Source organism: Nyctereutes procyonoides, unplaced genomic scaffold (genome assembly GCF_905146905.1).
Source record: "Nyctereutes procyonoides isolate TBG_1078 unplaced genomic scaffold, NYPRO_anot_genome, whole genome shotgun sequence".
Lineage (NCBI taxonomy): Eukaryota > Metazoa > Chordata > Mammalia > Carnivora > Canidae > Nyctereutes > Nyctereutes procyonoides.
Window position 1 is genome coordinate 20,666,719 of NW_026575146.1, and position 27,026 is coordinate 20,693,744.

The following is a 27,026-nucleotide window of genomic DNA, read 5'->3' on the forward strand; positions in this document are numbered from 1 at the left end:
TCAAAGACTCTAAGCAGAGCTTGGCGTGAAACTCAGTCTTTTGTTTAGATGAACACAGAGAGTGCTTGGCAGCAACTGACTCACTGTTGGAACACTGCCCCTGGACACCCCTCGTCCCTTCCCTCCCCTGTCAGGAAAGATCACCCCAGTGCCGGTGCCCACGCTCCTCTCCCCATCTCTCCAGCTGAGCTCCAATGACACCGGCGCCCCAAAACCGCAAGCCCAGTGATGCGTGTTGTTAACAGCAAAAAGTAAAGCTCCTTTTCTTGACACATTTTTCTCCTTTTGTTGTATTTAACTCCAATAAAGTTCTCACGTGGGCACCAGGATTGCTAACGGATAATATATTGTTCTAAGGGAGAGACTCTTAAAAATTTTTTTAAAAAAGATTTTGAGGGATCCCTGGGTGGCGCAGCGGTTTGGCGCCTGCCTTTGGCCCAGGGCGCGATCCTGGAGACCCCGGATCGAATCCCATGTCGGGCTCCCGGTGCATGGAGCCTGCTTCTCCCTCTGCCTGTGTCTCTGCCTCTCTCTCTCTGTGTGTGTGTGACTATCATAAATAAATAAACATTTAAAAAAATAAAAAAGATTTTGAGAGACAGAGAGCACATGAACCGGGTGGAGAGGGGCAGAGGGAGAAGCAGAGTCCCCGCTGAGCAGGAAGCCTGACGCAGGACTCGATCCCAGGACTGGGGGCTCATGACCTGAGCCAAAGGCAGATGCTTAACTGACTGAGCCACCCAGATGCCTTTTTGAAGGCTTATTCAGCAGAGTGGGGGTTCCTTAATATCCTGCTTGGACTGAGTGCTGGTCAGTGGGGTTCTAGGACCACTTTTACTCCAATGGCCCATGGGATCGTTTAATCTCTCTGGGCTGTAACTGTCTCTTTGAAATTTGAGAAGGTTAAAATACATTAGTGGATTTAAAAAAATTAGTGGTAGATTCATTGTTTTTTTTCAAATAAAATTTCATGATAAAAAAGGTGTATTCGTAGCATAAATCTGTTTTGTCACCCTCACAATGGAGGTGGAAGTAGGAAGCGTTTCCTCCATTGCCAGTGGCCCAGCAGGCAGTTACGGGGCCAGATGGAGTGGCTGTGCACACAGCGCGTCCAACAGGAGCTGAACCTTCCTCCTTCCTCCTGTGGTGTCTTCCTGTGGCCGAGCTGACCGGAAGCCAGAGAAAAGGCAAGGCAGGGTACTGTGATGAGGTCTCTGGGCACAGGGCAGGGGGGAGGTGGGTGTACAGGGGGGTTGGGGCACCCAGCCTGGCAGGGAAGTCCTCTGGTAGAGCCTCGGCTGGCACAGGTTCCTACAGCTGCCCCCTGGCTTGCCACCCTCCCCCTGGTCTGGGCAGGACGGACAGGGGCCCACACAGCTGCATGCTCTGGGCAGACCCAGAGTTTGGATCCTGACCGTTGTCAGCAAGTGCTGGCTGCTTTTACCCACAAGTCTTTCTGGGAATTCTGTTTTCAAAAGGTAAGAAGAGTCCTCACAGAGATGCTGAGCCATGAGGCATGATTACTGGTCCCCGAGCCCAAGCTGGTCTGTACCAGGGCCCAGACGGCAGGGCCCAGAGAGAGGTCCTGAGCAGACTATTTAGACATGTCAAGGAATGAAGTTCCCCTCCATGGGCTCGGTCTTCTGGGATTGCCATCATTAGACTTGCTTCTAGATCAAGAAAGCACTGGTGGTGGATCAACTTCCTTATTCTGAGAAGAATACTGCATTGTATATAATCTTTCTGCAGCAACATAACCAGGAAAGAAATTCTCAGCAAACGTGTTTCTGAGCAAGGCCGGCTCTCTCCCATGCTGGTGCTCAGATGACCCTGGCGGGCCACAAAGAAGGAGTCGGGAGGAACGGCGTCTGTCCTTCTCACCAGCAGTGGTGGCAGACAGCAGGCAGGATGCTGCCCGGGCTCAGCCCCCAACCACGGCTGGTCAACCAGCCTTCCACGGTGTCGCTCTCCAGCCAGCTGCACATCTACGGGGCTCAGTGAGCACACCTGTGACACAAGGGATGGCACACAGACTGTCTCTGCAGGTGAAGCATATACAGAAGCATCAGGTGCACTTCTTGTGTCGTTTCCCTTCCTTCCTTTTCTTTTTTCTTCCTTTCTTTCTCTTTCTCTCCCTTCCTTTCTATTTAATTATCTATGTGAGCTCTATGCCCAACGTGGGGTTTGAACTCACAACCCTGAGATCAAGAGCCTCATGCTCTACTGACTGAAGCCTCTCATTTTGGAAGAAATTAAGATTTCCATGCTGATCAGTTTTCCTTCTAAAAATAAGCTCTATTCATCACAAACATTTGTCTCCATCCTATTGCATTTTTGGAGAACTTACCTACACATAAAAGAAATGAGCACAGGAACGCTAATGCTATTGTGAACAGTCTGTTGAGAGCACAAGGCGGGCTCCATGTCAGGACAGCCTGCCCAGCTCCCGGAGGACGTGGGTTTGCCCCACGTCCTCCCTAGAATTAAGGACTGGGTGACACAGACTCTCATAGTTGTAAGGATCTTACTTCACTTTCACCTGAGTGTTTTGCTAAAGCAAACTAGAGTTCTTCTAATAACAGAACAAGATGCTCCTGAAGAGGAGACTTGTAGGTCCCTCCAGGAGGAGCTGGCTGTGGCTCACGAGGGGCATCCATCCATCCCTCGAATGCACCTTCCAGCCCGCAGGACTCGGATGAAGAGGTGTCCGCTTGTCTGTCTGCAGATGACAAGGGCCAGCAGGAAACAATGATGCCCAAAGCACATTCGGCTTCAGACTCTTCAGCCACAAGGCACTTTTTATGGCAGCTTCTGGTTCCTTGATCGGTAAAACACCTCAGTGGCCAGGTTGTGAGATCCCTGAGGACAGGTCTGTGTTCTCAACCACAACCTACCCGTGTGTCTGCCGCCAATAAATGGTTAATAACAAAATCATGAAAAGGAATGAATGCAACTGGCTTAGTGAACAAGGGATTCTGTGCAGAATAAAATGTGTTCCATGGACAAGAAATGCTCTACTGAGCACCTGTGTTGTCAACGCTGACAATACAAAAGCCAAAGAAAGGCATGAAATGACTTGGAATGTGAAGGAAAGCTCCTGACTGATATTTCCCTCTTTTTAGTCACCCTGGTCCTTGACACCACCAAGTATCTCAGTGGGGGTGGACAGATGGGAAACAAGGTATGCAGTATGTCAGGTTAAACATGGGGGCCATGGAGCATGGAGTGACAGGACAGGAGCCACAGGGGGTCGGGGTGCAGTGGGGAGGCCCCGATGGAGAGCAGGGACCCCTGGAGATAAGGTGGCTGGCTCTGGGTCTCGGGGAGGAGAGTGCTGGCCCAGGGAAGGCAAGCCTGTCGCCCAGGTGGGAGCGTCAGGTGTTCTGGGAATGGCTTGGGGAGCTGAGTCCAGCTGGAGAGGGGGCTCGAGAGGGGGACAGGTAACAGGCCTTGCTGGTGGCTGCTGCCCGCCTAAACCCCCCGGCAGTGGGATGGAAGACCACAGGAGGGATCTTGAGCAGAGAGAGGAGACGGCATGTACCTTGTGAAGACTGGATTTTGGCCGCTGTGTGGAAGAGGCTGAAGCAGGCAAAGGTGGGCCTGGGGGCTGCAGGGTGTCTTGGGGCCCCAAAGACGTCACGTCCTAACACCTGGAGCTGACAGATAAGTTGCTGTGCTTCCAGGAGGAACCTGACTGAGTAACTGGAGATGCTGGGATCGCCTAGATTACCAGGTGGAATCAACCCCGTCACAAAGGCAGGGGAATGAGAGCCAGCAGGTGGAGAACAGCAGGGAACACACAAGAAAAGGCCCCTGGATCCAGGGTCACGGGGACCCCCACTTTCTCCAGTTCCACCTTCGCTGTAATGTTTAGGGAGCTTAGAGGCTCATTCAAACCATGCAATTTCCTTGCAGACCCCGTGACTTGGGCTTTACATTTACTACCGCTGCACCCCATCTGCCCTGCGTAGCTGTCTCATTCTCTCATGACCTGGGTGACCTCTCATGCTTCCCTGAATTCACGAAAGTGAGCTGGAGTGGAGGCTTCGGGCTTCGCCCCTTGGAAGTGAGAGGCAGCTCGCTTGGATGGACCACGGCTGTGCCCCTTACAGGCTGCGCGTCCCTGCGTGTGCTGTTAGGCTGTCAGCCTCTGTGCCCTCGAGGGGATGTCATCATGGTGCCGTGAACATCGGCTGGCTTAACCCACAGAGCGTCTCGGGTTCAGTGAGTTTGGCACACGGCGAGTGCCATCCCTGTCATCATCATGGTCGCCCTAACAGAACTTGCACTAAGTCTGAATTCTATCGGGCAGCCCCGTGGCTCAGCGGTTTGGCACCTGCCTTCAGCCCAGGGTGTGATCCTGGAGTCCCGGGATTGAGTCCCACGTCGGGCTCCCTGCATGGAGCCTGCTTCTCCCCCTGCCTGTGTCTCTGCCTCTCTCTCTCTCTGTGTCTTTCATAAATAAATAATCTTAAAAAAATCTGAATTTTATCTAGGGCTTGCTGTTCTTGGTCTCACGAACTTGAGGTGTTGCATCATGACTGATGTTTGTATTTCGAAACTGAGGATCCAGGTGGCAGGAGCGGTTCCTCGAGTGTGCGTGTTGGTTCTTTGTCCTGCAATCGGTACACACCCCAGTTGTTCGCAGACACCATCTGGAACTCCCTCTCGGTTGCACCTACGTGGGCTCCTGAGAAGTTGGGACATTGACGGACGCAAGGCAGCTTCTCCACAGTGAATGAGCCCCGATATATTCCCATGGCTCTCCCCACAACACACGGCCAGGAGCCCTTCCTTTTACACAAATTGGCTTCCTAGGCTGTCTAGAACGCAAGCCAGATCATGCTGAGCCACAAAGACTCCAAAACATAAAAACCAGCGACCCTCTTCAGCAATTTGTGTAAGGTGCATACAGCACCTTTGATGGAATGAGAGAACACTAATGATTTTTTTTTTCGATTCAAATAAACCTCTCCCCTTCACCTGCGGCTCAATCCGAGTTACCTTCTGCACATCACAAGTGATTCCCTGTTAACCTCAAATTAAAAGAAAGGTGCACTCGTGCCCGGCCATCTGTGCAGTTTTGTGTCATGTCATTTCAGAGTCCTGTACAAGCGCATCTCCTCTCCTCGCTTTCTGGGGCTGGCTGTGAACGCGAAGGTGAACTTGGATCGTGCATTGGACTGTTGAGCTGCGTGCCCCACGGAAACAGCCCGGGTGCTGAGAAAGTGGGGCACATCTGTTCCCCCATAATGTGCCTGACACAGAGGAGAGGAAGAGAGGATGTAAGGATTTTCCCATCTGCTCCATCAGCATGAGGCGGGTGCACTGGTGGGATGTCCTACGCGTTAGCCCCAGGTGGTGCCCTCGAGCAGGATGAGGGGCAGCACCTGCCTGACCGCCTGAGGCCAGGCTCTCCCACTGGGAGATGCTGGGCAATCCAGCCTTGTCTATCTCGGCAGGGAGGGAGGGACCGAGCCTCGGATTCAGACTCCAAACCAGCATGCACTGAGTCCCTACTGTGCGCATGCTGCGCTAAAGGTTTTGTTAAGTGGTTGCTAGACCTGGCCTCACTAATCCTTTTTTATTTTTTTTAATTTCTTTCTTCATTCAGGAGAGACACACAGAGAGAGGCAGAGACATAGGCAGAGGGAGAAGCAGGCTCCATGCAGGGAGCCCGATGTGGGACTCGATCCCAGGACTCTGGGATCATGCCCCGAGCCAAAGGCAGATGCTCATCCACGGAGCCACCCAGGTGCCCCTGCTCTCACTCATTCTAAGAGCTGCACAGAAAAACAGCTGAGAATAAATGCAAAACCAACAATCTTGTTGACTGGGAATATACTTGGGTAGAGAGGTTGAAATATGGCCTTAAATGTATTTAAAGTGATGACAGAGTAATTACAGTGGCAAAATTAGGCGCCTATAAGACAGAAAAATACGCTTAAAGCAAAACAGGATGATATTTCCGGGAATGTGAGAACGACCATATCCCGCCGGCGCTCCCTGGCTGGAGGCTGCAGGCCTGGTCTCTGCAGCGCTGGCAGTTCCTGCTCCGTCCGCCAGGGGTCCTGCCCTGCCCCTGAGTACAGCTCTTCCAGATTGTCCCCCTGCTACTCGACGCCTGCCAGACAGGCCACCCTCATCTCCCAAATATCAGTCTGCTGGAATTTATCTGCGTGAGATATCCGCCCCACATCCCCGAAGGAGGCTTTAGGTTGAAGGTCTCTATGACATCATGGCTGGGTAACTGGAGGACGGTGGGAGGGAGCCGCCCGGTGTAGGACGCTATAAGCAGCATCCCCGGCCTCTGTCCACCAGGCCCCGGTGGCACCTCCCATCCCAGTGTGAAAACCAGGATGTCGGGAGCAAAACCAGCCCCACCGATTACAACTGCCCCAGACAGAAGCCCCTGCCCTCTGGCTGCATCCCACTGTTCTTCAAAGTTGCTGTTCATTACGTCGTACGTTTTTCTGCTCATTACGCAGAGGGGAGGTTTCTGAATCCCCTATGCAGTGGGGTGTGGGGGCCCCGACTGGCTCTGACTAGGCCGTGTCTCAAAATGAAACACACCCTTTTCCGTGCACGCGAGAACGTGCATGGCTGGGTCTGCCCCTGCTCACGTGCTGGCGGGATGCCAGGGCCCAAGTTCGGCCGCCAAGGCTCAACAGGACGTCTGCGGAGCTGAGGTCCAACTGCACACCAAGCATCAGAGGCCACGCTCTCAGCACTGCGCTGTTGCGAGGCCTACTCAGCTTTGCTGCTAAGTTCCTCCCTCAGTGGGGACACTGCTACTCATCCACCACTCAGCTGACCCAGTAAGAGGCCACAGACTATTTCAATTATGTTCTACCCGGAAAATACTGAAAACGAGACGGAGGAGCGATCTGCAGGATGTGAAAACATTTTGGTAACAAATGGGCCCATCCTGAATGTGGAGCTCTTTGCCTTGAAACTCCTGCCACTTCCTTTGCCCTTGAAGGAGATCCAAACTAAGAGCAATGACGCTGTGATTCCAACCAGGAGCGCGCATGGGCTCCTGACCCAGCTCTGGGTCCCAGGGCCTGTACGGCGGAGGGTTGACGCTCCTGCCTGCGTTTGGCGAATTTAAACACCTTCCAGATGACCCACTGTGGTCTCAGTGCTGATGAGGGAATCCTGCAAGGTCCAGCAGCTCAGTTTGTCCAGGGAACTTCAAGGCTTGGAAAAAAAGCAAGGGAAAGGATGGAGCAGGACCTGGCTTTCTGCTACACGAAGCTGTAGCTACGCATCTGGCTCATGGGCCCCGGGGTGAGATGCCTCGGATGTTCCCAGCACGGTGTGGCCTCAACGAGAGACTCGGGGACCAAGGTAGAGACATGAAACAAAGCCGAATTCAGACGGTGTTTTTATAGGAGAGCTGGATATGGGGACAGTACGGGGAAACACACCACTGCCTCTGTCAATGCGAGGTTTCTTTTCAGAGGCACAAAACATAGCTGATAAGCCTCACAGAGGCAGGCTGTTTTCTAGAAGGGCATCGTGGTCACTGAGCCAGCCGAACAATAGATACATTTCTTCGTGCTCACTGGAAGCGGTGATTGTTTCTGGGATTGCTGCCGGTCACCCGATAAGCTGCCTAAAGGAATTCTGTGAGAAATGACCCAGGCAGAAAAAATTCTTGGAAGCCCACGCAGGCATGTGGAGCATGTGTGACGTAGGTTCTGAAGCACGGATGAGATCCTCTCATCCAGGGCAGAGTGCAGGTGCACGCCCCACATTGGGCTCACCTGCCCACGGGAGTTGCACCTGAGCGGGGAAACAGGGGCGTCCACGCACACACTCCGCTGGACTCTCCCAAGGAAGAGGAGAAATTAAACTCCTCATCACCCCACGCTTGGAAATACATGGAGCCGCACACGCCCGGGCCACAGAGGTGACCGCTGGCGACACCATGCCGCACCTGCTGTAGGACGCTGGGACCTGTCGGCGGTACGTGTGCACTCTGGACCCACTGCTCCCGGGAATCGTGCCGCACTCCTTTCTTTGGCTCCCAGTAACGTGCTCCTGACTCCTGGGCTCCTGGGCAGGTGGGGTGCCAGGAGTCTGTCCGTGCAATGCACAAACTGTTCCCCCGTATTTCAAACATTCTTTCTTGCTTGAGGAATTCAAGATACATTTTTTTTTACAGGTTTTTTTTCTTCTTCTTCTTTTTAAAGATTTTATTTATTTATTCATGAAAGACACAAAAAGAGAGGCAGAGACACAGGCAGAGGGACGAGAAGCAGCCTCCCTGCAAGGAGCCCCATGTGGGACTCGATCTTGGGAATCTGGGATCACGCCCTGAGCCAAAGGCAGACGTTCAATCACTGAGCCACCCAGGTGTCCCTCAAGATACAATTGTCAAAGTCATCAATTTTCAAACCAAACTAGACCAAAGGGCCTAGGTTTTTTGTTTTGTTTTGTTTTATTTTTCCTGTTTTTGGCGGGTGTCTTTTTCTTTTCTTTCTTTTTTTTTGACAGAGTGGAATATTTTCTCAGTGCAAGAAACACAGAGTGTGGGCTACCTGCGAAGGAAGGGGGGTCATCTCCCTGTAGGCAACACTTCGAACAATGTCTTCTGAGCTTAGGAAAATCACGATGGAAGGAATTGCTCCTTTTACACCACTGCCTGCTGGACAGGTTCTGTGTGTCCCCACCTATTTGGTGTAGGCCAGGTGCAGTACCACGAGCTGCAGACACGTTCAGGTCTGGTCATGATGACACCACAGGCTGGACCTGGTGTCTCCAGGGTCTCGAGGTCAGTTCAGTGGGGGAAGCAGTGGTGTTAGAGCATCTCTGGCTCTCTTGTGGAGAGAATGCACGGTGGATGCTTTTTACATAAGTTAGGTTATGCTTTTAGCCGGAAGCTTTAGCTTTCATCCACATTTCACCAACCAGAAAACTCAAGAAACTGGTATTTGGGATTTCCAGATCAAATACCAAATCTAGCAACAATTACAGGGTCTAAAGGTAATATGTAGAGATCGGATTCTAGATAATCTTAGATAATTCTTACTATTTACTTTTCTCGATGGTTGAGAGTAAAAGTACCGGCCCTCTGCTTAAGTTTGCCCAGATATTACCAGTTTATGCCTCTATTCCTTTCTTTGATTTAATTTTTGGTGACTGTAGCTTCCTCCTCTCCCCCCTCCTCTCCCCTCCTCCCTCAAACACTGTGCCCATACCCCAGTTGTATTTTCCAAAACCCTGGGCACCCAAAGCTTTTATTTGAGGGTATTCTGTATACAAAAGTGCTAAAGTTGGTCAGTACTTACATGTTGAAAAAAACTGAAAATATTTATGATTTGCAAAATAAGTTTTGAATGGGTGACCTCATATCAAAGCAAAGCCAACTGTGTAGTGTTAGGGCTCGTGAGATGGTGCAGGGGGCGAGGCTGGCCAGCTCAGCCATGCCAGCTGGGGGCAGGGCAGTGGTGCATGGTGCCCACCCACAGCAAAGCCCACGTGCACACACGGTCTTACCTTCACGGCATACTCTGCCTCAGTAGCTTTGTGCACACAGCGCTTGCACACGGAGTAGGAGCCCACCCCGATGTCCTCTTTGATCTCATAGCCATCGGTGAAGTGGATGTTGTTTCCATGTAGCTGCTGCAGAGAGAGACCCAAGGCAGAGATTGCTGGCAGCACTCTCTCAGGCAAAGACACAACCACAGGCACACAGGGGCAGCCAGGGAGGTTCCAGATGGTCATTCGAGGTCACTGAGGCCAGGGGTTAATGGAATCGTGAAGGTCATGCTGCTGGTCAGCAATGATTCCAGATCTAAATCCCCACTGCCCTCATCTCTCCAGTATGAGCTTAACTTTTTAGACCACAATACTCAGTGTCAGCTGACCGGCCACATTTCCCCCCAAGGATCGAAGAGTATGTGAATCCAGAGTCAGGAGCACAGAAGCCCCTGTGGATAATGGGTGTGTGGTTCTGACACTTGAGGCCAGAGTGGTGTCTGGGTGTCAACATCTAATGGGAACTCACACCCCGGGGTGTCGCAGTCACAGCCCACGTCTGCCCATATGCGCAAGCCTCCCCCCTCTGTACTGAGCACAGACAAAAAGCCACTAATATCAGTATACACCATCACAGCAAGTGTCCCCATTGGAAATCGTCAGTTCCCAGAGGGCCCTGGAGAGAGAAATAGGGAAATCTAATGCTCTCTAATTTTCCCTGACATTGTCCTTAAATAAAACGTAATCACAATTTCTTTTTAGAATTCTCTGTATCTGGTTACTTAAAATGTGGAAAACTCCTTCTAAAAAAATATCCTCCGAATTGATCCCCCAAATAGCACATTTCATAACAGGGAAGTGGCACCTGCAAACCGAACCACTCTCCTAGGGTGCCAGTCCTATCCATACCATGACCCCTGCAGGGCTCCAGCCACAGGCTGACCCCGGGGACATTCTGATCAGAACTCTTCTCCCTTTGTTAGGATGACTGTGGCGCAGGGGTGAGAGCCACAGCTCAGATCACCTTGGGACTCGGTAACACCCAGGAGACTGGGAAGAGTTGGTGGCAGAAAGTACACGTGGCACCAGCACCTCAGCACCCAGGCTGGCTCTCAGTCCACGTGCGACACGGGTGCAGGCATCTCCCCACCCACACCTGCTGGAGGCGGGGGCAGCCGTGCAGGACGGGGTTACCTGCACGATGGGATGGACCGTGGCTTTGTGCAGATCTTGTTGCGAGGGCTCCTGGACCAGACTAGAGGCGACAAAACTGAATCCTCTAAACAGATGATGTGCGTTGGCGCTGGGGGGGACGCCGGGTGAGTCTGCAGGTAACAACGAGAGCATTCAACCTTCCAGGAGGGGCTTACTATTTTGCATTCTCCAATCTCTTTTGCTTAATTTATGACACCATACAGCTTGGGTTGTGCTAGGGAGTAACTGAAGTGCTAAGGACACCGAGAAATCATTCTCTCCGCATTTATGCATTAATAAGAGGTAGAATTTTCTAAGCACATGAGCTCAGCGCATGGTCGTGTTAAAGGGTAGCTATAGCAAGGTGATTCTGAAAGAGTGGCTAATCCACATCCTGTAGGTTAGATTTCTGGATGCAGAGTCGGAACATCTTGTGGTAGGCTTATGGTCTTTTTTTTTTTTTTTTAAACTTAAGCCAACAGGAAAGCTAGTTTGGTCACGCACAAACCAGCTGCCTACTGGATTGCACGGATTGGTGAGAGATGCCAGACCAAGATCTAAAAACCCCTCAAACATACTAGTCAGAAACTAGTCATGAGATCATCAAAGTTTTAAATTTTCTTTTATCCAGCTCATGTGCCTGCATTTTATTAATTAATTAATTAATTAATTAATTTTTGCATTTTAAATACTGTACCAGCATCCCCTGGATGATTCTAAAGCACGCTAAGTTCTACTTATGCCGCCTATGGTTCAGGCACACCAGCCACACCAACCAAATGTTAGGGGTGATGACTTCCACAAGGATCCATCTGAACTTGAGCTGATTGCCCTGAGCCTGCCCGCCAGCTCTGCGGGTCCCTGCAGGGCGAGGCAGCCTTGGCGATAGAAGGTGATAGAAGGTACGGCTGTGTACTTCGTGCCCCACTGCCAGTTCAGAGACAAAGCTTGTTTGATCTGCAAATTCTCCACTTACTAACAAAAGTGCATCAGTGCAAGGTAAACGAGCTGTTCTTCCCCCAAAGCACACACACTCTTCAGCGGCTGTAAATGAGCCTCTTGAGCTATATGCTCTGCCTTTACCATTTGCAGGGCTCTGGCTAATTCTTTGGGCTGAGCTCAAAGTCTTAAATCTAAAGCCTTAAGGAGGACGCCAAAGCGCCCTGGGGGTTGAAGATCATTCAACGTGGATGTATCCGTTGTGCTCTGTAGAGACCTCCAGGGCAGCAGGTGTAGCATGGGGGCTTTTCAGGAGCAGAAAGACCTCAAAGCTGCAATTCTGTGCAGGAGAAAGGCAGAGAGTGGGAAGCAAGCCGGGGAGCCGGAGCCCCGGGTCTGGAGCAGCTTGGCGCCCACCGCGCTTCCGTCTCTGCTGTCTGGAGGCACATGGTTTTCAGATTCTAAAAACTACTCTGTGCTGCAGCCTTCTGGGTTTTAATGAAGCTTTTCCAGTCTAGCATGGTGGGAATTTATCTCCCAGCGCCAACCGCCTAACTTAAAGGGAATAAAGTGGATTCTCTGTTCCAAGTTTCTCCACATAGTATATTGTATTTGACCATCTCTGTTTCACGATTATCCATAAAAATCATAGAAAGTTTCAGATTCAAAAGTTAAGAAGAATCCCCATAGACAAGGGATTTCTTCCTTTTTTTTTTCTTTTCCACGTAACACCATTATGTAACAGATACGCCACTGTGTGGACTGGACCATGTTCCCCCAAAATTCATAGTTTGAAGCCCTAACCTTCCATGTGACTGTCTTTGGAGATGGGGTCTTTCGGGAAGTAATTAAGGTGAAATGAGGTCATGAGATCTGCTCCAAGAGCGTTGGTGTCCTTATAAGAAGAGAGAGCGAGCAGGGATCTCTCTTTTCCTCCTCGTGAGTAGAATGAGGCCGGGTGAGGACACACAGAAGGTGGCCGTCTGCAAGCCACGAAGAAAGCTCTCACCAGGAATCAAAATAAATGTCTGTTGATCAAGGTGCCCATCAGGGCAGCCTGGGCAGACCAAGACAATCCCCATACCTCAAAAAAATTAATATTAACTCATTAATGTCACAAAATGAGAACTTCTAGAGGGACTGACGAGCTCTGACTCTTCAAGTCAAGAGTGACTGTTGATCTTCATGAAAGGGTTGTATACGTGTCGTGTGCTGTGGGGATGTCCAGTAGCTGACACAGCTTTTCTGACAGGTGTGTGGGGTTTGCATGAATAAGATCTATGGTTCACACAGCTATGGGCTTTGCCTTCCTCCTCCCACAGAACCCTCTAGATACATGAGAGATTTTCATTGTCTTGAGGTTCTCTTCTGTGCCTGCCTGAAAGAAGCGGTCCCTGGATTGGCAGCTCAGAATGAGAGGCAGCCGGCGAGGGGGACTCTACGGAACTCCTAGATAATTTCCAAACCAGATGCTGCTGGGGTGGCAGCGAGGGAGGAGGGATGACCGATAACTGGTTCTATCACTTAAACCTCCATGGTGGACCAGAAAACAAGAAAGTCAAACAGAACCAACCAGTTTTCTCCAAGGAAGCTTTCCTGAACCTGAGATCTGCTGGCTCCTAAGTCACTCTCCCTAACTGACCCAGGAGGAGGACCCACAACTGGCCAGCACTCTGGGTCTGCATGCACTCACGAGGGCACACACCTGTGGGCGTCCGTGCTGTGAACTCGGGGTCGAAGTGGAAGGTGTCCTCTGGCCTGCCCACTGCTGGCTTGAACGGCGGCTTGATCTCCTTCCTGTACAGCTTCTGCAGGGAAAGCAGGACGGGACAGTGAGGAGCTATAGACACCTTGAAACATGCCATAGAGCAGCAGACCCTGATGTTGGGGAGGGGAAGACATGCTTCAAACGCTCCGCCCCGGTTTTCACCTGCTGCCAGCCCCTCTGCACACTCTGACGTATACGTGAATACGAGTGGAATCCAGCAAGTCACGTGTTGATATTATGTACAATATATGATATAATTACATCCTATAAGGGCCGCAATTGAAGGTATGAGGGTCTGGACACATGCTAAGTAATCTCCATTTAGGGGAACGTGAAGTTTTAAGCCTTTTTTGGGGGGGCACAACTTTTCTTTTTGAATTTTTCTCTTCAAGTCCAATCTGGCTGGACAGTAATGTCTTAGCCCACCCCAGGTAACAGCAGGGAGGGGCCCCTGCTGCTTGGCACCCTCCCCTGCCCTGGCCACTGTGGGCCTGGCACGTGGGGAACGCTGGGAAAGCCCCCTGCTAGAATCGAACCAGGTCCCTCCTGTGCACACGCATCCCAGAGCCTGTGACCAGGGACCGCGGTACTTTCCTTGGGCACCCCAGATTTGATATCCCCAGATCCCTCTGCTCAAGTGGGCAGAGTTGGGCTTTTGTGTTCCTTTACATGCATTTGTGTGCCTTGATGGGCTGCTGAGAATGCCTGAATCCCGAGGAGGATCGGCCCTTCTCCAGAATGGCCACATCTGGCCCTGACCTTGAGTCACGGAGCCAGAAAATCCACGCCCCTTACTGCTTCACTCTGACGCTGGCTTCCTTGAAAATGTGGTCTAAACCTGATCGCGTGGTCTTCAGTGCTCTCAGGCAAATCAATAATTTGTTTTTTTTGGGAGATTCAACTATGGGAACGATGCAGTCTGGAATCCGGCCTGGGTAAAGCTGCCGATGGGGAAGAAGCAAGCGGGGGGAGGAGGGGAAAGTGGGGCCAGCCTGGGAGGTGAGCCCTGGGATGGAGAGGCATCGGGGGGCTTCAAGGCAGCTGCTCCTGGCTGAGGCTGAGGGGGCATCTGCGGGGTAGACTTCAGAACGTCCCAGTCCTGGTCAGTCGGCGTGCCCTGGGAGCGGAGTCACGGCACTGGCCGGCGTGCTGAGAACCTGGCAGGTCGGCACACCCAGGGCCTGGACACCAGGAGGGGAGTCTGGCTGCAACCATGTAGCACGAGTTTTCCCAGTTTTGCCCAGGCCCTTTCTTGACTCTTCTATGTCTGTAGGTCTGCAGCCAGGGACCCTCGTGGCTCAGAAAACAAACGCAGTGACCTCCGTCCGGATCTGCTCTAAATCTCTCCATGACACAGAAAAGCAGATTTTATCACCTTGACTTTACAGATGAGGGAACCCAGGCAAAGGCAGGTTGGGTGAGTGGTGCAAGGTCAGGAGCGAGTGAGGGTCAGCAGGAAGAGGACCTGCTTTTCCCCTTACAGCAGCACTCACGGGGTGGGAGGGCGCGGTGCCCTATCCCTGCCCAGAGCACACCCTTCCAGAAGCCACGGCAGCCACAGAAACTGCCAGGCGCGGCTGATAGAACAACCACTGTGTCTGGGATCAGGGAGGCGGGGGGCAGAGGCCGGCATGGCTGCTGACCACCAGGCGCCCCCGGTTTGCGAGCAGGAGCTGGGCCAGCACAGGGCAGAGCAGAGCTCGGGATGTGCATCTGGGAGCCGCCGGAGGAAAACGAACGCGTTGACTCCGCCCTGGATTATCTGGTCATTTCCTGCCCTGGGTGAATAGATTTCATTAGGAATTGATTTACTTCGTAAGCTCTTTCCAGAAATAGAAGGATGTTACTTTCCGCGGTGACGCACTCTGGGGTGGGAATAAACTTCCGTGATGTGTGCACTTGTCGGAGGAAATCTAATAAGGCCAAGCAAAGTGTGCTTCCTTATTAAAATGTTAGCGGTTACTGAGACCGATGGCCGAGGCGCAGCCCTGCAGGGCTCAGACCCTTTCTGCTCGCAACAGGGATTCTCCGGCGGTATTTGAGCTGGGTTATTAAATCAATACCTGTCCTGCTCAAGGAAAACTCACATCCTCTCCCTGGTCAGGCATGTGTTCTCTTGCAGGTGGGCGACAGGTTAGGGAGGAAGCTAGTGGGGAGGGGAGGGAGCCGGAGGGAGAGGAGAAGGGGAATCCCAACTAAGCCAGGCTCCTGCTTTAGGAACAGGGGGGTTTATTTACAGGCACACAGAACTGGCTGTCACTTAACCCACATGAGCAGTGAGAGGCGAGCCGTTTGCATGTGGGGCTGGAGGTCATACATTTCAGCTGCTCTTCTCCCTGCAGCTCCCCTGACACAGGGACCCCTGGAAGCAGGAGGCCGAGACCTGCTCCCAGCCTCAAACCTGCAGATAAAACATCCCCAGAACCCAGGGCTTTTCAACAGAAGCGGTTTTGCTCTACGATGGAACACCAAGCAGCACCTGGAGGCGCCTGCGGTCAGGACCGTGTGCATGTGCGGGCCCCCAGGGGGTAGATTCCAGGCTGCTGGGGACACCCTGCAGGCTCACTTCCGACCGACCACCAACAGTGTAACCACACCAGCTCCAATGAGAAGCAGGGCTGTGTCGTCAAGGCCACTGGCACTTTTTCAAACCCCCTTCCCATCCCTGCAGAAACCTGCACAGCTCTGCTGCTCGTCCTGCCATCCCCCCCACCCCCCTGCCATGGTGGGAGGATACCAAGGCTTTTGAGAATCCAAGTGGACCAAGAAAGCACAGGCGCCTCCTCGGACCACACTGACTCTCAGGACCACGTGCTTTACCCCAGTCTTTCGCCTGCCTCACCCCCAATAGCCACACAGCGGCCCAGGCCCGAAGGCTGACCTTGTGGGGAGACAAGGCTCCCATTTTCCAAGTCTTTATACGTAAGGGAAAGGAATTCATCAGAATGGCATCTGTCACCTAGCAGGGGTGCTGCTGTGCACATCATTTGGGTGGAGAGGACTGCCGCCCTTTAGCTCCAGTATTTAGCAATAACTCAGGGAGCAGAGGATGTGGTACCTCCTGGCTTCCTCCACCCCAGGACCCCCAGGCTGGCCTGCCTGGTTCAGATTCCCAATTCCTCCCTCCTAATGCACACCCAGCCCAGTGTGTGCCCCCAAAACTGGTCACAGAACCCAGCCATTGCTCAGCAGCACAATTATAGCATGTATGTCTAGTTTTCCTTAGGCCTTCGAACCTCCTCTGTAAGCCTGTGCTTCATTAAGGAAATCCTAACTGACCAGAAGGGAGAGCATGGGAGAGAGAGCCCACCGAGGGCTGGCTGGTGGGCAGGCTCCCTCGAGGGCACCTCAGCCCCCGGAACACTCATCCCTGTTCTCGGTCCACCTGTGAGCATAGCCTGTGCAAGGGCAGCCCCAGAACACCACCGTTCCTCCCGGTCCCCGAGGAGGCTGTGGTTTCATTCTGGTTCCGAGCAGGTAGCAAAGGGCTGCGTAAGGTCCCAGGTGCCCTCTGTGCTCTGGATGGTTCCTGATGCAGTCTTAAAGGTCGGTCAGTTTCTTCCTATAACTGGGTAAACTTTGGGCTAATGTGTGCTAATATGTGTTACTATTACACATGCTTTTCTTTCCCTGTGTTCAAACCTAGGAGTGGGTTTGGGGTTTCAGGGCAAAGATACTCGTGCTTCTCATTTTGGAATGTAAGCGGCAGTACACAGGGTTAAATTGAGAGTGATTGGCAGCCACGTTCTGTGTAGGTCTTAAGCTTGACGAGATGCATTATAATCCTGACCTAGATTCCCCTCTCTGAACCTCTGGAACAGTCCATCCCACACTGACAGAAAGGGAATGGGGGTCTCATGATCAAATTCACCGGGCATCGCTTTAAATCACCTCAGCCGTCCCGGGATCTTAGGATGACACAACAAGTCGCAGCCACATGGGAATGGATTCGCACGTCATGCCGGGAGGCTCTGGGCAGGTGCACCAGGGCTATTTATACCTAAACGACCTTCCGGTGATGAAGGGGAGAACCGGGGGGCACAGTGAGAGTGGTGACGGGGTAATGTGATAGGAAGCTGCTTCTAGCCTGGGGTCACAGACCTAACATCTGCTTTCTGCAGGCAGCTCTGGCTCCAGGCATCTCAAAATTAACATTCTCCAATTAGGAAAGGGCACACAGCGAGTTATAGATTATTCCTGAAATAGCAACACAGAAATAATGTGGAATTGATGCCAGCCTGGCAGGGGTAACAGGGAGAAATCAAATGGCTCCAGGTTCCCCCACCCCACCCCTGGGGGATCTGATGGGTCCATGGTCCACGCAGCAGGACTCTGTCTACACAGCTTAGCCCTCGCTGAAAGCAGTTCCAGCCAAAGTATCTGTATTTATAAAACTGCTGAACTGAGAGGCGGTTATTCATTGAACAAAGAGTCCTATCGGGCTCCTTGAAAGGAGAAGCTCTGCTGGTGTATTTAATGTGGGAATAAACTGATAGAAATCTTTCTAGCAGGCAGTGGGAGGAGCCCCCTCACCCTCTGACACAGGCCCCGAGATGCTGGCCAGTAGCCAACCGCTCCTGGGAACCGAACCCCTAAACTCCCCTCTGCACAGTCTTGTGGGCGAGAAGACTTCCGTCTGCAACTTCTGGTCACATGTCCGGCAAGGTGGGGACTTTGGGTCACGCTGCCAGTTAGCCCAAGGGCCCTGGGCTCTCTTCTTCCTGCCCCATGCCTTGGTTTCTCACGGGAGACCCTCTCACCGCAGAGTGACCACTGCTGGTACCCTTGGAAGGGTCACAAATGCAAACAAAGCGACACCAGCACAAGCTGCCAGCATTCATAAAAGTAGTCGCGATATCGGGTTCCGAACAGCTACGGTGAGGGCCCCAGGCTCAGCCAGGAAACCGGAGGCTGGTCAGCAGGTGTCGGAGGGCAGTGGGGTGCCAGGCCACGCTGCGTGTCTTCCTCGGGGCCTGCGGTGTGGAACTTCCATGCAGCAATGGGGCAGTTTGCGTGGTGTAGGTGCAGGACTTGGGGGCTGTCATGTTTCATTTGTCTCGTGAGACAGAGCAGCTTTCATGAAGTCCGCTCCGCAGCAGAAGTTCACCTGTTCGGCTTTGCAGACAGGTGAACAGTAGAGCAGGACGGTCTGGGGCAGTGGCCCCACCTGCACCGTGGGTGGACTTCTTCCGCTCCAGCAGGTCACCTGAAAATTGCTTCTGGCAGTTTCAGATCACAGAGAGAAGCAGAAAGTGGAATAAATACCCTTGCACTTTCCAGGGCGGATCCTGAGGCAGGCCCTGGGTTCAGGCGGGTCAGGGAAGTGGCTCCGCGTCGTCCTCACGAGCCTCTGCCGGGCAGAGGGAATGCCTCCTGGTAGTCAGAGTTTTTGCAAACGCTGCCCTGCTGTGGTTTGCTTATCTAAGCTGCCGAAACAGAACGGGCACGTCTGGACACAGACTTAGTAACATTACTCCCCAGATGCCTCGCATGTTCGTGTCTGCTTTCTCAGACTGCCACTTGCCAGGTGGGCGACTGGGAGCCACGCTGGACACCAAGACTCAAGGCTCGAGGGTGGGGAGGGAGGGTGGCGATGGGGGCCGCTCATCTCGCTCCCCGGGAGGCCCCTGGCAGCTGCGAGATGGCTGTGGTCCCCAGGAGGGCTTGGCTAGTTGCATCTCCCCCCCAGATGTCAGGGCCTGCCCGCGTTCTCTGCGGCGGTCCTCTCTCCGACGGGACGCCTCCACGGTACACCTCTTCTGTGGCTGGACGGGACACGATCGTGCAGCCGTCGGATGATGAGCAGCTTGGGGACAACTGTGTCTTTCCATTGCTATAGTGCAGACACCCTGCTCGCTCACCTGGACACGGCCAAGAGCCAAGTATCATTTATGAAATACATGAATTTGCACAAAAGTGGTGACTCAGAGCTCCTCTCCCTTAACGACTGACTGGCTGCTTTCATTCAGGGCCTGGGATGGAGTGCGATCCATCCATCCCTCTGTCCCTCCCTCGTCAGCCTAGGGCAAATACGGAAGTGACAGCACATATGCTTGGTCCCCATGAATCCGAAGGGCCTCGCTCAGAAGCAAAATGAAACAAAATGCTAAAAGCAACAAGAGAAACTTCCCATCCTCCGTTTTAGTCCCAATCACTTTGAAATAAAGCAGAACGCCACATTCTTGGTGCAGAAATCCCACGACCACGTTTGCCCTGCAGGGACCTGGCCCCATGTGTGGAGACAAGATGAGCCGTACGCACCGGGGCCGGTATCGTGGCTGGACTCTCACCGGGCGCGGCTCCTAACGCTGCAGAAAGAAGCCGGCCTCTGCTCAGAGCTCACGCGGACCTGGGCTTTCTGGGATGCACACGAGCTCAACCTGCATAGCACACTCAAGGTCATCATCGTGCTATGAAAGTTCGAGGCGTTTCATAAAGTTGTCTTGGCTCCCCTGTGCACGGCCACTCCTTCAGGGGTGCCCTGTCTTGGCTGAGAGAAGCATCTGTCTGCAGCACTTGCCAGCAGCTCCTCTTGCTCCAGGTGGCTGTGTCGAGAGGTCCCTGGAGCCGTGTGGCCGGGCCTCCCTCCCTCTCAGCTGCAGCCCTCAGATCTCCCACACCACGCGGCCAGCTCCCCTACTCTGCCCCAGCGATGCAGTTCTCCTGTTTTCATGTCGGTGTAGGCAGGGGCTGTGGTGTTCCTGCCTCGAAAGCCTCTCCCGCCTGCTCCCTGCTCCCTCGCTCACCCACTATTCATTGAGTGCCTCCTCTGCCTTGGCCTGTCTCAGAGGCAACATTGGCAGTGACTCCTGAGCTTTTGGGGCTTCCATCCGGGGCGGGAGGGACTGAGCGACATGATGCACTGGGAGGTGATGAGGAGCCAGGGATGGAGGAAGGTCAGGGGGCCAGGGCACTGGGTGAGGAGCGGCAGTATTGGAAGGGTGGCTTGGTGGACAGGCTTTTCAGAGAAGACCTCAGGAGTGCTTAGGGACATGTGGGCCGATGTGCTCCGCAGAAGGGCCCTGAGAGGCTGGCGTGGAGGGCACAGCTCCGGTTCCCTGCCTCCTCCCCTCCGTGGTGCTCTTCACAGTGCAGCCTTCTCTCCATGACTCCGTGCATGTCCTCCCCTTCCTGCCTCTCTCTCTGGACCCCGTGGCAAAGCCCGGGGTGTCACGGCCAGCTCTGTCCCCACATCCTGGGTGTCTGAAACGTGGTCAACAGCGTGGCCAAGTCTGTGCAACAGTGCATAATAAGAGAAGGGGGTATGCAGCTCTGCTCTGGTGCCTGTGCCCGGAAGGGACAACATCTGGCAGAGGGGACTGTGCCCCAGCTTGTGGGGCTCCTGCCCTTGGTGTGGCGCTGGCCTCTGGGGCTAGCACACAGCCTGAAGCCTCATCACCACACACAAACAGCAGAGCTTCTGTGCTGGGTGGGACTCGTGAATGATCCACCGACAAAGATCTTTAGGGGCCTGTGTGCGAGTTGAGGGTGACCGGGCTCCTTATAAGCTCACATCTCAGTAAGCGAAGGGAGAAGAGATTTCACAGGCAGGTCGTGGCTTTGATGTCTTTGTTTCCACTTTTCTAAATGCAAGCTGATGTCGACTGGGCCCTTTAACGAGGACTGTGTACCTGGCGGGGAGGTCACAGGTGTGCCAGCATCTCGAGGGCTTCTCTCGTCTCGCCGTTGAAAAGAAACCAAACCTCATAAAAGCTCCATAATCGGAATGGCAGAAGGGGGTTTTAAGGAAGCTCGTGCTCTCCCTGCTGGTCCACTTTCACAGGAGGAGAAGGGAGGTCGGGAAAGGTCAGAAGGTCCGGGAACAGCTGGTCCCCTACCGCACTGATGTCAGCACCTTCTCGGAGGTAACAACCGCGGGGGGCCGGGGGCGGTTGGCCACGGAGCCACCTGCTGCTGGAACTTGCTCAGGTGACAGAAAATAACAGAAGCCGATGGCCTCTGTTCTGCAGGGGACATTCATATATAAATATATGTATTTCATATACTGTTAAGATCCCCCGAGGTTAATTTGTGAGCTCCAGAAAAGAAACCTCGGAATGTGCCTGCCGAAGGAAAGGACCAGAAGACACTGGCATCCACGGGGGACGCCTTTGTTACACACAAAGCACAGCCGTGGCCGCTCAGAGGCACCGTCCCCAAGCCGACCGGTTAGGAGGCGGCTCCGAGAGGCTGGTCGGGGTGAGGGTCCGGAACTCCTCTGCCAGCATCCAGCTCCAAGCGGCATCGTGGCAACCACCTGGAGAACTGGAGCCAGAGGCCTATGTCTGATGGGCCCCTCCCTCCAGGTGGCATCTGGGCATCAGGCCTGTGTACAGCAGAAGTCCGGGGGGGTCGGTTCAGCCAGAGCCCCTCCCCACTGTGTTTCCTCCCGGTGGCCTTCCATCCATGGCCCCCCATCTGCCCCCTGGCTATAAATCCCACCGCCCCAGCTAGCCAGAGTTGAGCCCCATCTCTCTCCCACTGCAGACCCTGTCCCCATGGTCCCTGAACTCATCCCGACATAAGTCTTCCTTATGTCACTAACAAGTGTCACCAATAACTTTGTCTTTAACAGTTGGATTTTTTTTCTTTAATGACTCTGCAAGAAGGGGTAGCTGTGTGGGCCTGAGCCCCAAAAGAGAGACTGCGAAAGCAGTACGGAATTCGAGATGCCAGAGGTTCAGCACTAAAGAGCACTGTGCAGTGGGGCCCGGTGGCCTGAAGATCCAGTGACCCAGCAGCCTGGTGATCCACAGGGGCCCAGAGACCCAGAGACCCAGCAGCTTGGAGACCCACAGGGACTCAGAGACTCAAAGACCCAGAGACCCAGCAGCTCAGCAGCCTGGAGACTCACAGGGGCCCAGAAGCCCAGAGACCCAGAGACCCAGCAACCTGGAGACCCGCAGGGGCCCAGAGACCCAGAAACCCAGCAGCCTGGACACCCACAGGGGCCCAGGGACTCAGAGATCCAGAGACCCAGCAGCCTGGAGAGCCACAGGGACTCAGAGACCCAGAGACCCAGCAGCTCAGCAGCCTGGAGAACCACAGGGACTCAGAGACCCAGAGACCCAGCAGCTCAGCAGCCTGGAGAGCCAGAGTGGCCCAGGGGCCCAGAGACCCAGAGCCCAGAAACCCAGCAGCCCAGCAGCCTGGAGACCCACAGGGACTCAGAGACCCAGAAACCCAGCAGCCTGGCAACCTGGAGACCCACAGGGACTCAGAGACGCAGAGACCCAGCAGCTTGGAGACCCACAGGGACTCAGAGACCCAGCAGCCCAGCAGCCTGGAGACTCATAGGGCCCAGGAACCTAGAGACCCCAAGACCCAGCAGCTCCCCAGTCTGGAGACCCACAGGGGCCCAAGGGCCCAGAGACCCAGCAGCTCAGCAGCCTGGAGACTCACAGGGGCCCAAGAGCCCAGAGACCCAGCAACCTGTAGACACAGGGGCCCAGGGGCCCAGGGGCCCAGAGACCCAGAGAACCGGCAGCCCAGTGACCCGGTGCCCTGAGGGCTCCTGCAGCCTGTTACTGGGTGGAAGGTGATATCTGCTCTGTCCTCAGCAGGTGGGAGTAGCGGCAGGGTCATCTCAACCTGTCTCCAAAGGGCCAAGTGCTAAAGGGATTTTCGGCCTGGCACTGCAGGAAGGGGGTCCCTGGTCTGTGCCTATAAAATACCAGCCTGTTCAGAGGGCTCCCGAGGCAGGCCCCCACTCCAGGTGACAGGGCTGCGGTCACCTCTGGTCTGTACCAAGCTGGTGCACCCTCCACCTCACGTCCCCATCATGCAGGGCAGTGGGCACTGTGCAACTCACATTCCAGTCTATGGTCACAAAGAAAGGATGCCGCTTGATCTCTTCCACCCCGTCGATGCCAGCACCTGTCAGAGGATGAAGCAGAGGTGAGCATCAGAACAAACTCCTGGTTTCCTGACCTCTGATAGCTTCTGGCACAGCAGTGCGAGGGGCTGGGGGGGGGGTGCCCGGAGCGGCTCCCAATGCTTTCTTCCTGAGGGAAGGGGCCCCTCTTCCCCTGCTTCCCTGCTTCCACAGCTCTGTAGGGCTGTGACAGGGCCAGGGCAGGGGTGGGGGCAGGCTGGAAGCTTCCTGCTGCAGGTGTGGAGGTGCCTGGAAACTCGGAGGGGGAGCTGAGGCCCATCACAGCCTGGCTGCATGTGTGCATGTGTGCATCGGTCTATCTGTCTATGTATGTAGCTATGTATATATCTATGTATCTTTTTTTAAAAAAATTATTTATTCATTTGAGACAGAGAGAAAGTATGAGCAAGAGGAGATGAAGAGGGAGGAGAAGCAGACTCCCCACTGAGCCTGGAGCCAAACATGGGACTCGATTCCAGGACCTGGAGATCATGACCTGAGCTAAAGGCAGATGCCCAACTATCTGAGTCACCCAGGTGCCCTTCCATCTATCTATCTATCTATCTATCTATCTATCTATCTATCTATCTATCTATCCATCCCATCCATCCATCCATCCATCCATCCATCCATCCATCCATCCATCCAAGTAGGCTCCGTGTCTGAACTGGGGCTCAAGCTCACAACCCTGAGATCAAGAGTCACATGCTCTCCCTACTGAGCCCTACAGCTCCTGCCCCCTGGCTGCACTCTTGTACCCACTAATCCTAGCTCAGCCTGGCCTTCCAGAAGGATGAGAACGTGCAGAAGCAGCAGGAGGGCAGGCCGCAGTGCAGAGTGCCGTGTTAGATGGCTCTGGGTTTACAGGGAGAGGAAGAGAGCCAGGACCTGGAGAGGCTGCTTCCAGCGGGACAAAACCCAGAGAGAGACTGGCATCCACCCCCGGGGCCGCCAGGGGCCCTGGAGACTGCTTATAAATAGTTCTGCTGGGTTTGTTAGTTCTCTTTTCACTTTGCTGCTTACATTAAATCCCAAGGCCGGGTGGGGGGGGCGGTTGGGGGGGAGGTCGAATCTGCAGAAAACAGAGGACTCAGGCAGGGAAATGTTTTGCCCCACATGGTGACGTCATTATACATTTGCCTGAAGCACACAGGCCAGTGCTGGTGCATCCATTGTCAAAGTGCACGGCACTGACACCACTTCAGGGCTTGGGGAAACTGTCTAGGGGGTGGGGGGCATACATGGGAACTTGCTGTACTTGCTGTTCTGTTTTCTCTCAATGCTGCTCTAAAAATAAGTCTATTAGTCCAGAGAAACCAAAATCCCGAGGCCCTAAGAGCTCCGTGTTTTCTCCAGGATGGGAGGCTGGAGAGGAGCCTCAGTGGGTGGTGGAGGGCACTGGGGGCTTGGGGAGGTGGGAAGGGGAAGCAGGCTGTGGGGGCTGGGCTGTCTCCAGCCAGCTCTTGTCCCAAGCCTGGGGAAGGGGGTTTTGTGTCACTCGGTTTGTGAGACATAGACTTCCCGATTCTGCACCCCACCCTGAGCTCTGCAGGTCAGTGCCTGGTTCAGGGGTTCCCTGTTCAGCCAGCACCCCAGAAAGGTGGCTGGTGGTGGCTGCTGGCTGCTATGGGAAGGAGCAGGAGCAGGAAGGTGTGTAGAGGACCAGGGAGCCACCCCAAGCTGTGGCCACCCTGGCACTGCCCATCCAGCCACACTGTCAGGGCCTGGGAAGTCGGGTGGAGTCCTCCATCCAGGGTGCTGGGATCCCAGGAGCTGAAGTCTTCCTGGATTGGGCTGGATGCTTTCACATCCTAATCCCCTGACTGCCCTTTCCTGGTCTTTCCGTGGTCGTGGGCACCACTCACGTGAACAGAAGGTGGGACAGATCAGCCCCACCTCTGACCTCCAGGGAGGGGAGACGGCTGGCGGTGGAGCCCATCACCAACCCCCCGTGATTTCATGGAGCACGCCTAAGTAGTGGAACCCTTGTGAAAGCCCCATATATCAGGGTTTGGAGAGTTTCTGAGCTGAAGAACAAAAATGCATCCATGTGTTGCTGGGGTGGTGGTGGCGCATCCCAAATTCCAAGGGGACTCCCCTCAGACCTCACCCTAGGTACCTCTTTATCTGTATCCTTTAAAACATCCTTTGTAATAAACTGGTAATAGAAAGTGAAATGATTTCCTGAGTTCTGTGAGCTGTTTCAGCATATCATCAGACCCACAGAAGGGGTCTCGGAAACTCCTGATGTATAGCTGGTTGGTGGGGAGCACAGGTGACGCCCCGGGCGGGGGACTGGCATCTGAAGTGGGGCATCTTGTGGGACTGTGCCACCTCCGGGTGGTTAGAGCCAGAGCTGAAGTGAATCGTAGGACACGGAGCTGGTGTCTCCTGGGAAGTGAAGACTTCGCTGGTGTGGAAACCCCACAGGTCTGGTGTCACAAGTATTGGCGCGAGTAGAGGGAAATGGGTTCTATATTCGAGGACCTCCCCCTGAAGACCTCTCTGGATTTTCGAGTCTGGCTCCCTTGTTCCCGGATCTGATCCCAGCAGCCAGCAGCCTGTGACGGTACCCAGACGGCTGCTGTAGAAAACCGTGCACAACAAATCAGCGCTCTGACTCCCAGCACTGGCTCCCATCAGCCCATCGCTGATCCCCTTTGATGAAGACCAGAACTCTGAACTCAAAAATCCTCCCGGTCCTGAGGATTAAAGTGGAAGGAAACCCCACCCCGGATCTGCACTGCTTCCCAGCTCTTTCTTTGGTGAGTGCTGCCGGGCTGCCAGAAGCCCTATGGGTCTGTTGGCAGGGGGCACTTCGAGCACACACGTCCGAGCCCAAGGGTGCAGGCACCTGCAGGGGGACTCATCGCTACATTTCTTTGAAGAATCTGCTTTGCATCTTGCACCCGTTGCATTTCACCCTCATCCGTCATTTGCAAATACACGGTCTGCAGGGATTTGAACCAAGTGAGACACAAACGGAAATACAGATTTGGGTGTGACTCCGAGTTCTGTGCTGGGTTTTCTCGGATACCCAATCAGCACATTTTTATCTGCACCTTCTTTCTTCTGCTGCAGTGAGATTTTTATCCCATGTTTGTGCTTTGAAGCCTCAGCAAACAGTCGACAGTGAATTAATTAACACTTGGGTTATTGCTAAAAATTATAGGTGTTCGTTCCAAAAGGAGGAAAATGTGAAACGGAAGGAAAAGTTTTTCTGCACACGGTTCTTCGGGGCTACCTCACCGTCCCCTGTGTGCACACCACGCACGGTCATTGTTTTGGATCTAGTCTTATTTATCCTCTCCCGAGACGTGTCAAGCAGGCCGCTTTGTATCCATGACCCCTTCTTACGTCAACTGAACAGCAGAGCCAGTCGGGCAGGGTTGAGCAGGGTTGGGGGTCGGGAAAGTCAGGAAAGGTTTGTGCAGATGCCTGGGTCACACCTGGGTGCTGTGGGCTCTGACCCGATGCCATGGAGATCTCCCTCTGCCCCACGTGGAGGGCTGCGATTGGTCCCCATCACACAGAGCTGGTGAGGGCACATCCTTACCGGTGGAGATGTTGGGAACAGAGGGGGGTACTTCTCTCTTTTTAGGCAGGTGACTCACACGACGTCCTCCACGCCAGGTAAAGATGAGTTGAGAAGTTCAATGGAGCAGTAGCTCTGGGAGCTCACAGTCGACTCTCGGGAGTAGGAACATGTAGTCACCAGTGGCCTGTCAGCAAATGGGCGTATCACGGAGCGTGTTCACGTGGACC

General features: G+C 53.8%; 1 protein-coding gene across 3 annotated transcripts in view; it reads right to left on the bottom strand.

Moving 5' to 3' along the window:
• RPS6KA2 (ribosomal protein S6 kinase A2) overlaps positions 1-27,026 on the bottom strand; it is a 297,485-nt gene that overhangs the window by 19,439 nt on the left and 251,020 nt on the right. For all 3 annotated transcript variants that reach the window (XM_055310838.1, XM_055310839.1, XM_055310837.1), the window contains 4 exons: positions 23,199-23,263; positions 13,325-13,427; positions 10,681-10,811; positions 9,505-9,630 (listed from right to left, as the gene is read on the bottom strand). In XM_055310838.1, the coding sequence (XP_055166813.1) occupies positions 9,505-9,630; positions 10,681-10,811; positions 13,325-13,427; positions 23,199-23,263 (425 nt within the window). The remainder of the gene's footprint in view (positions 1-9,504; positions 9,631-10,680; positions 10,812-13,324; positions 13,428-23,198; positions 23,264-27,026) is intronic.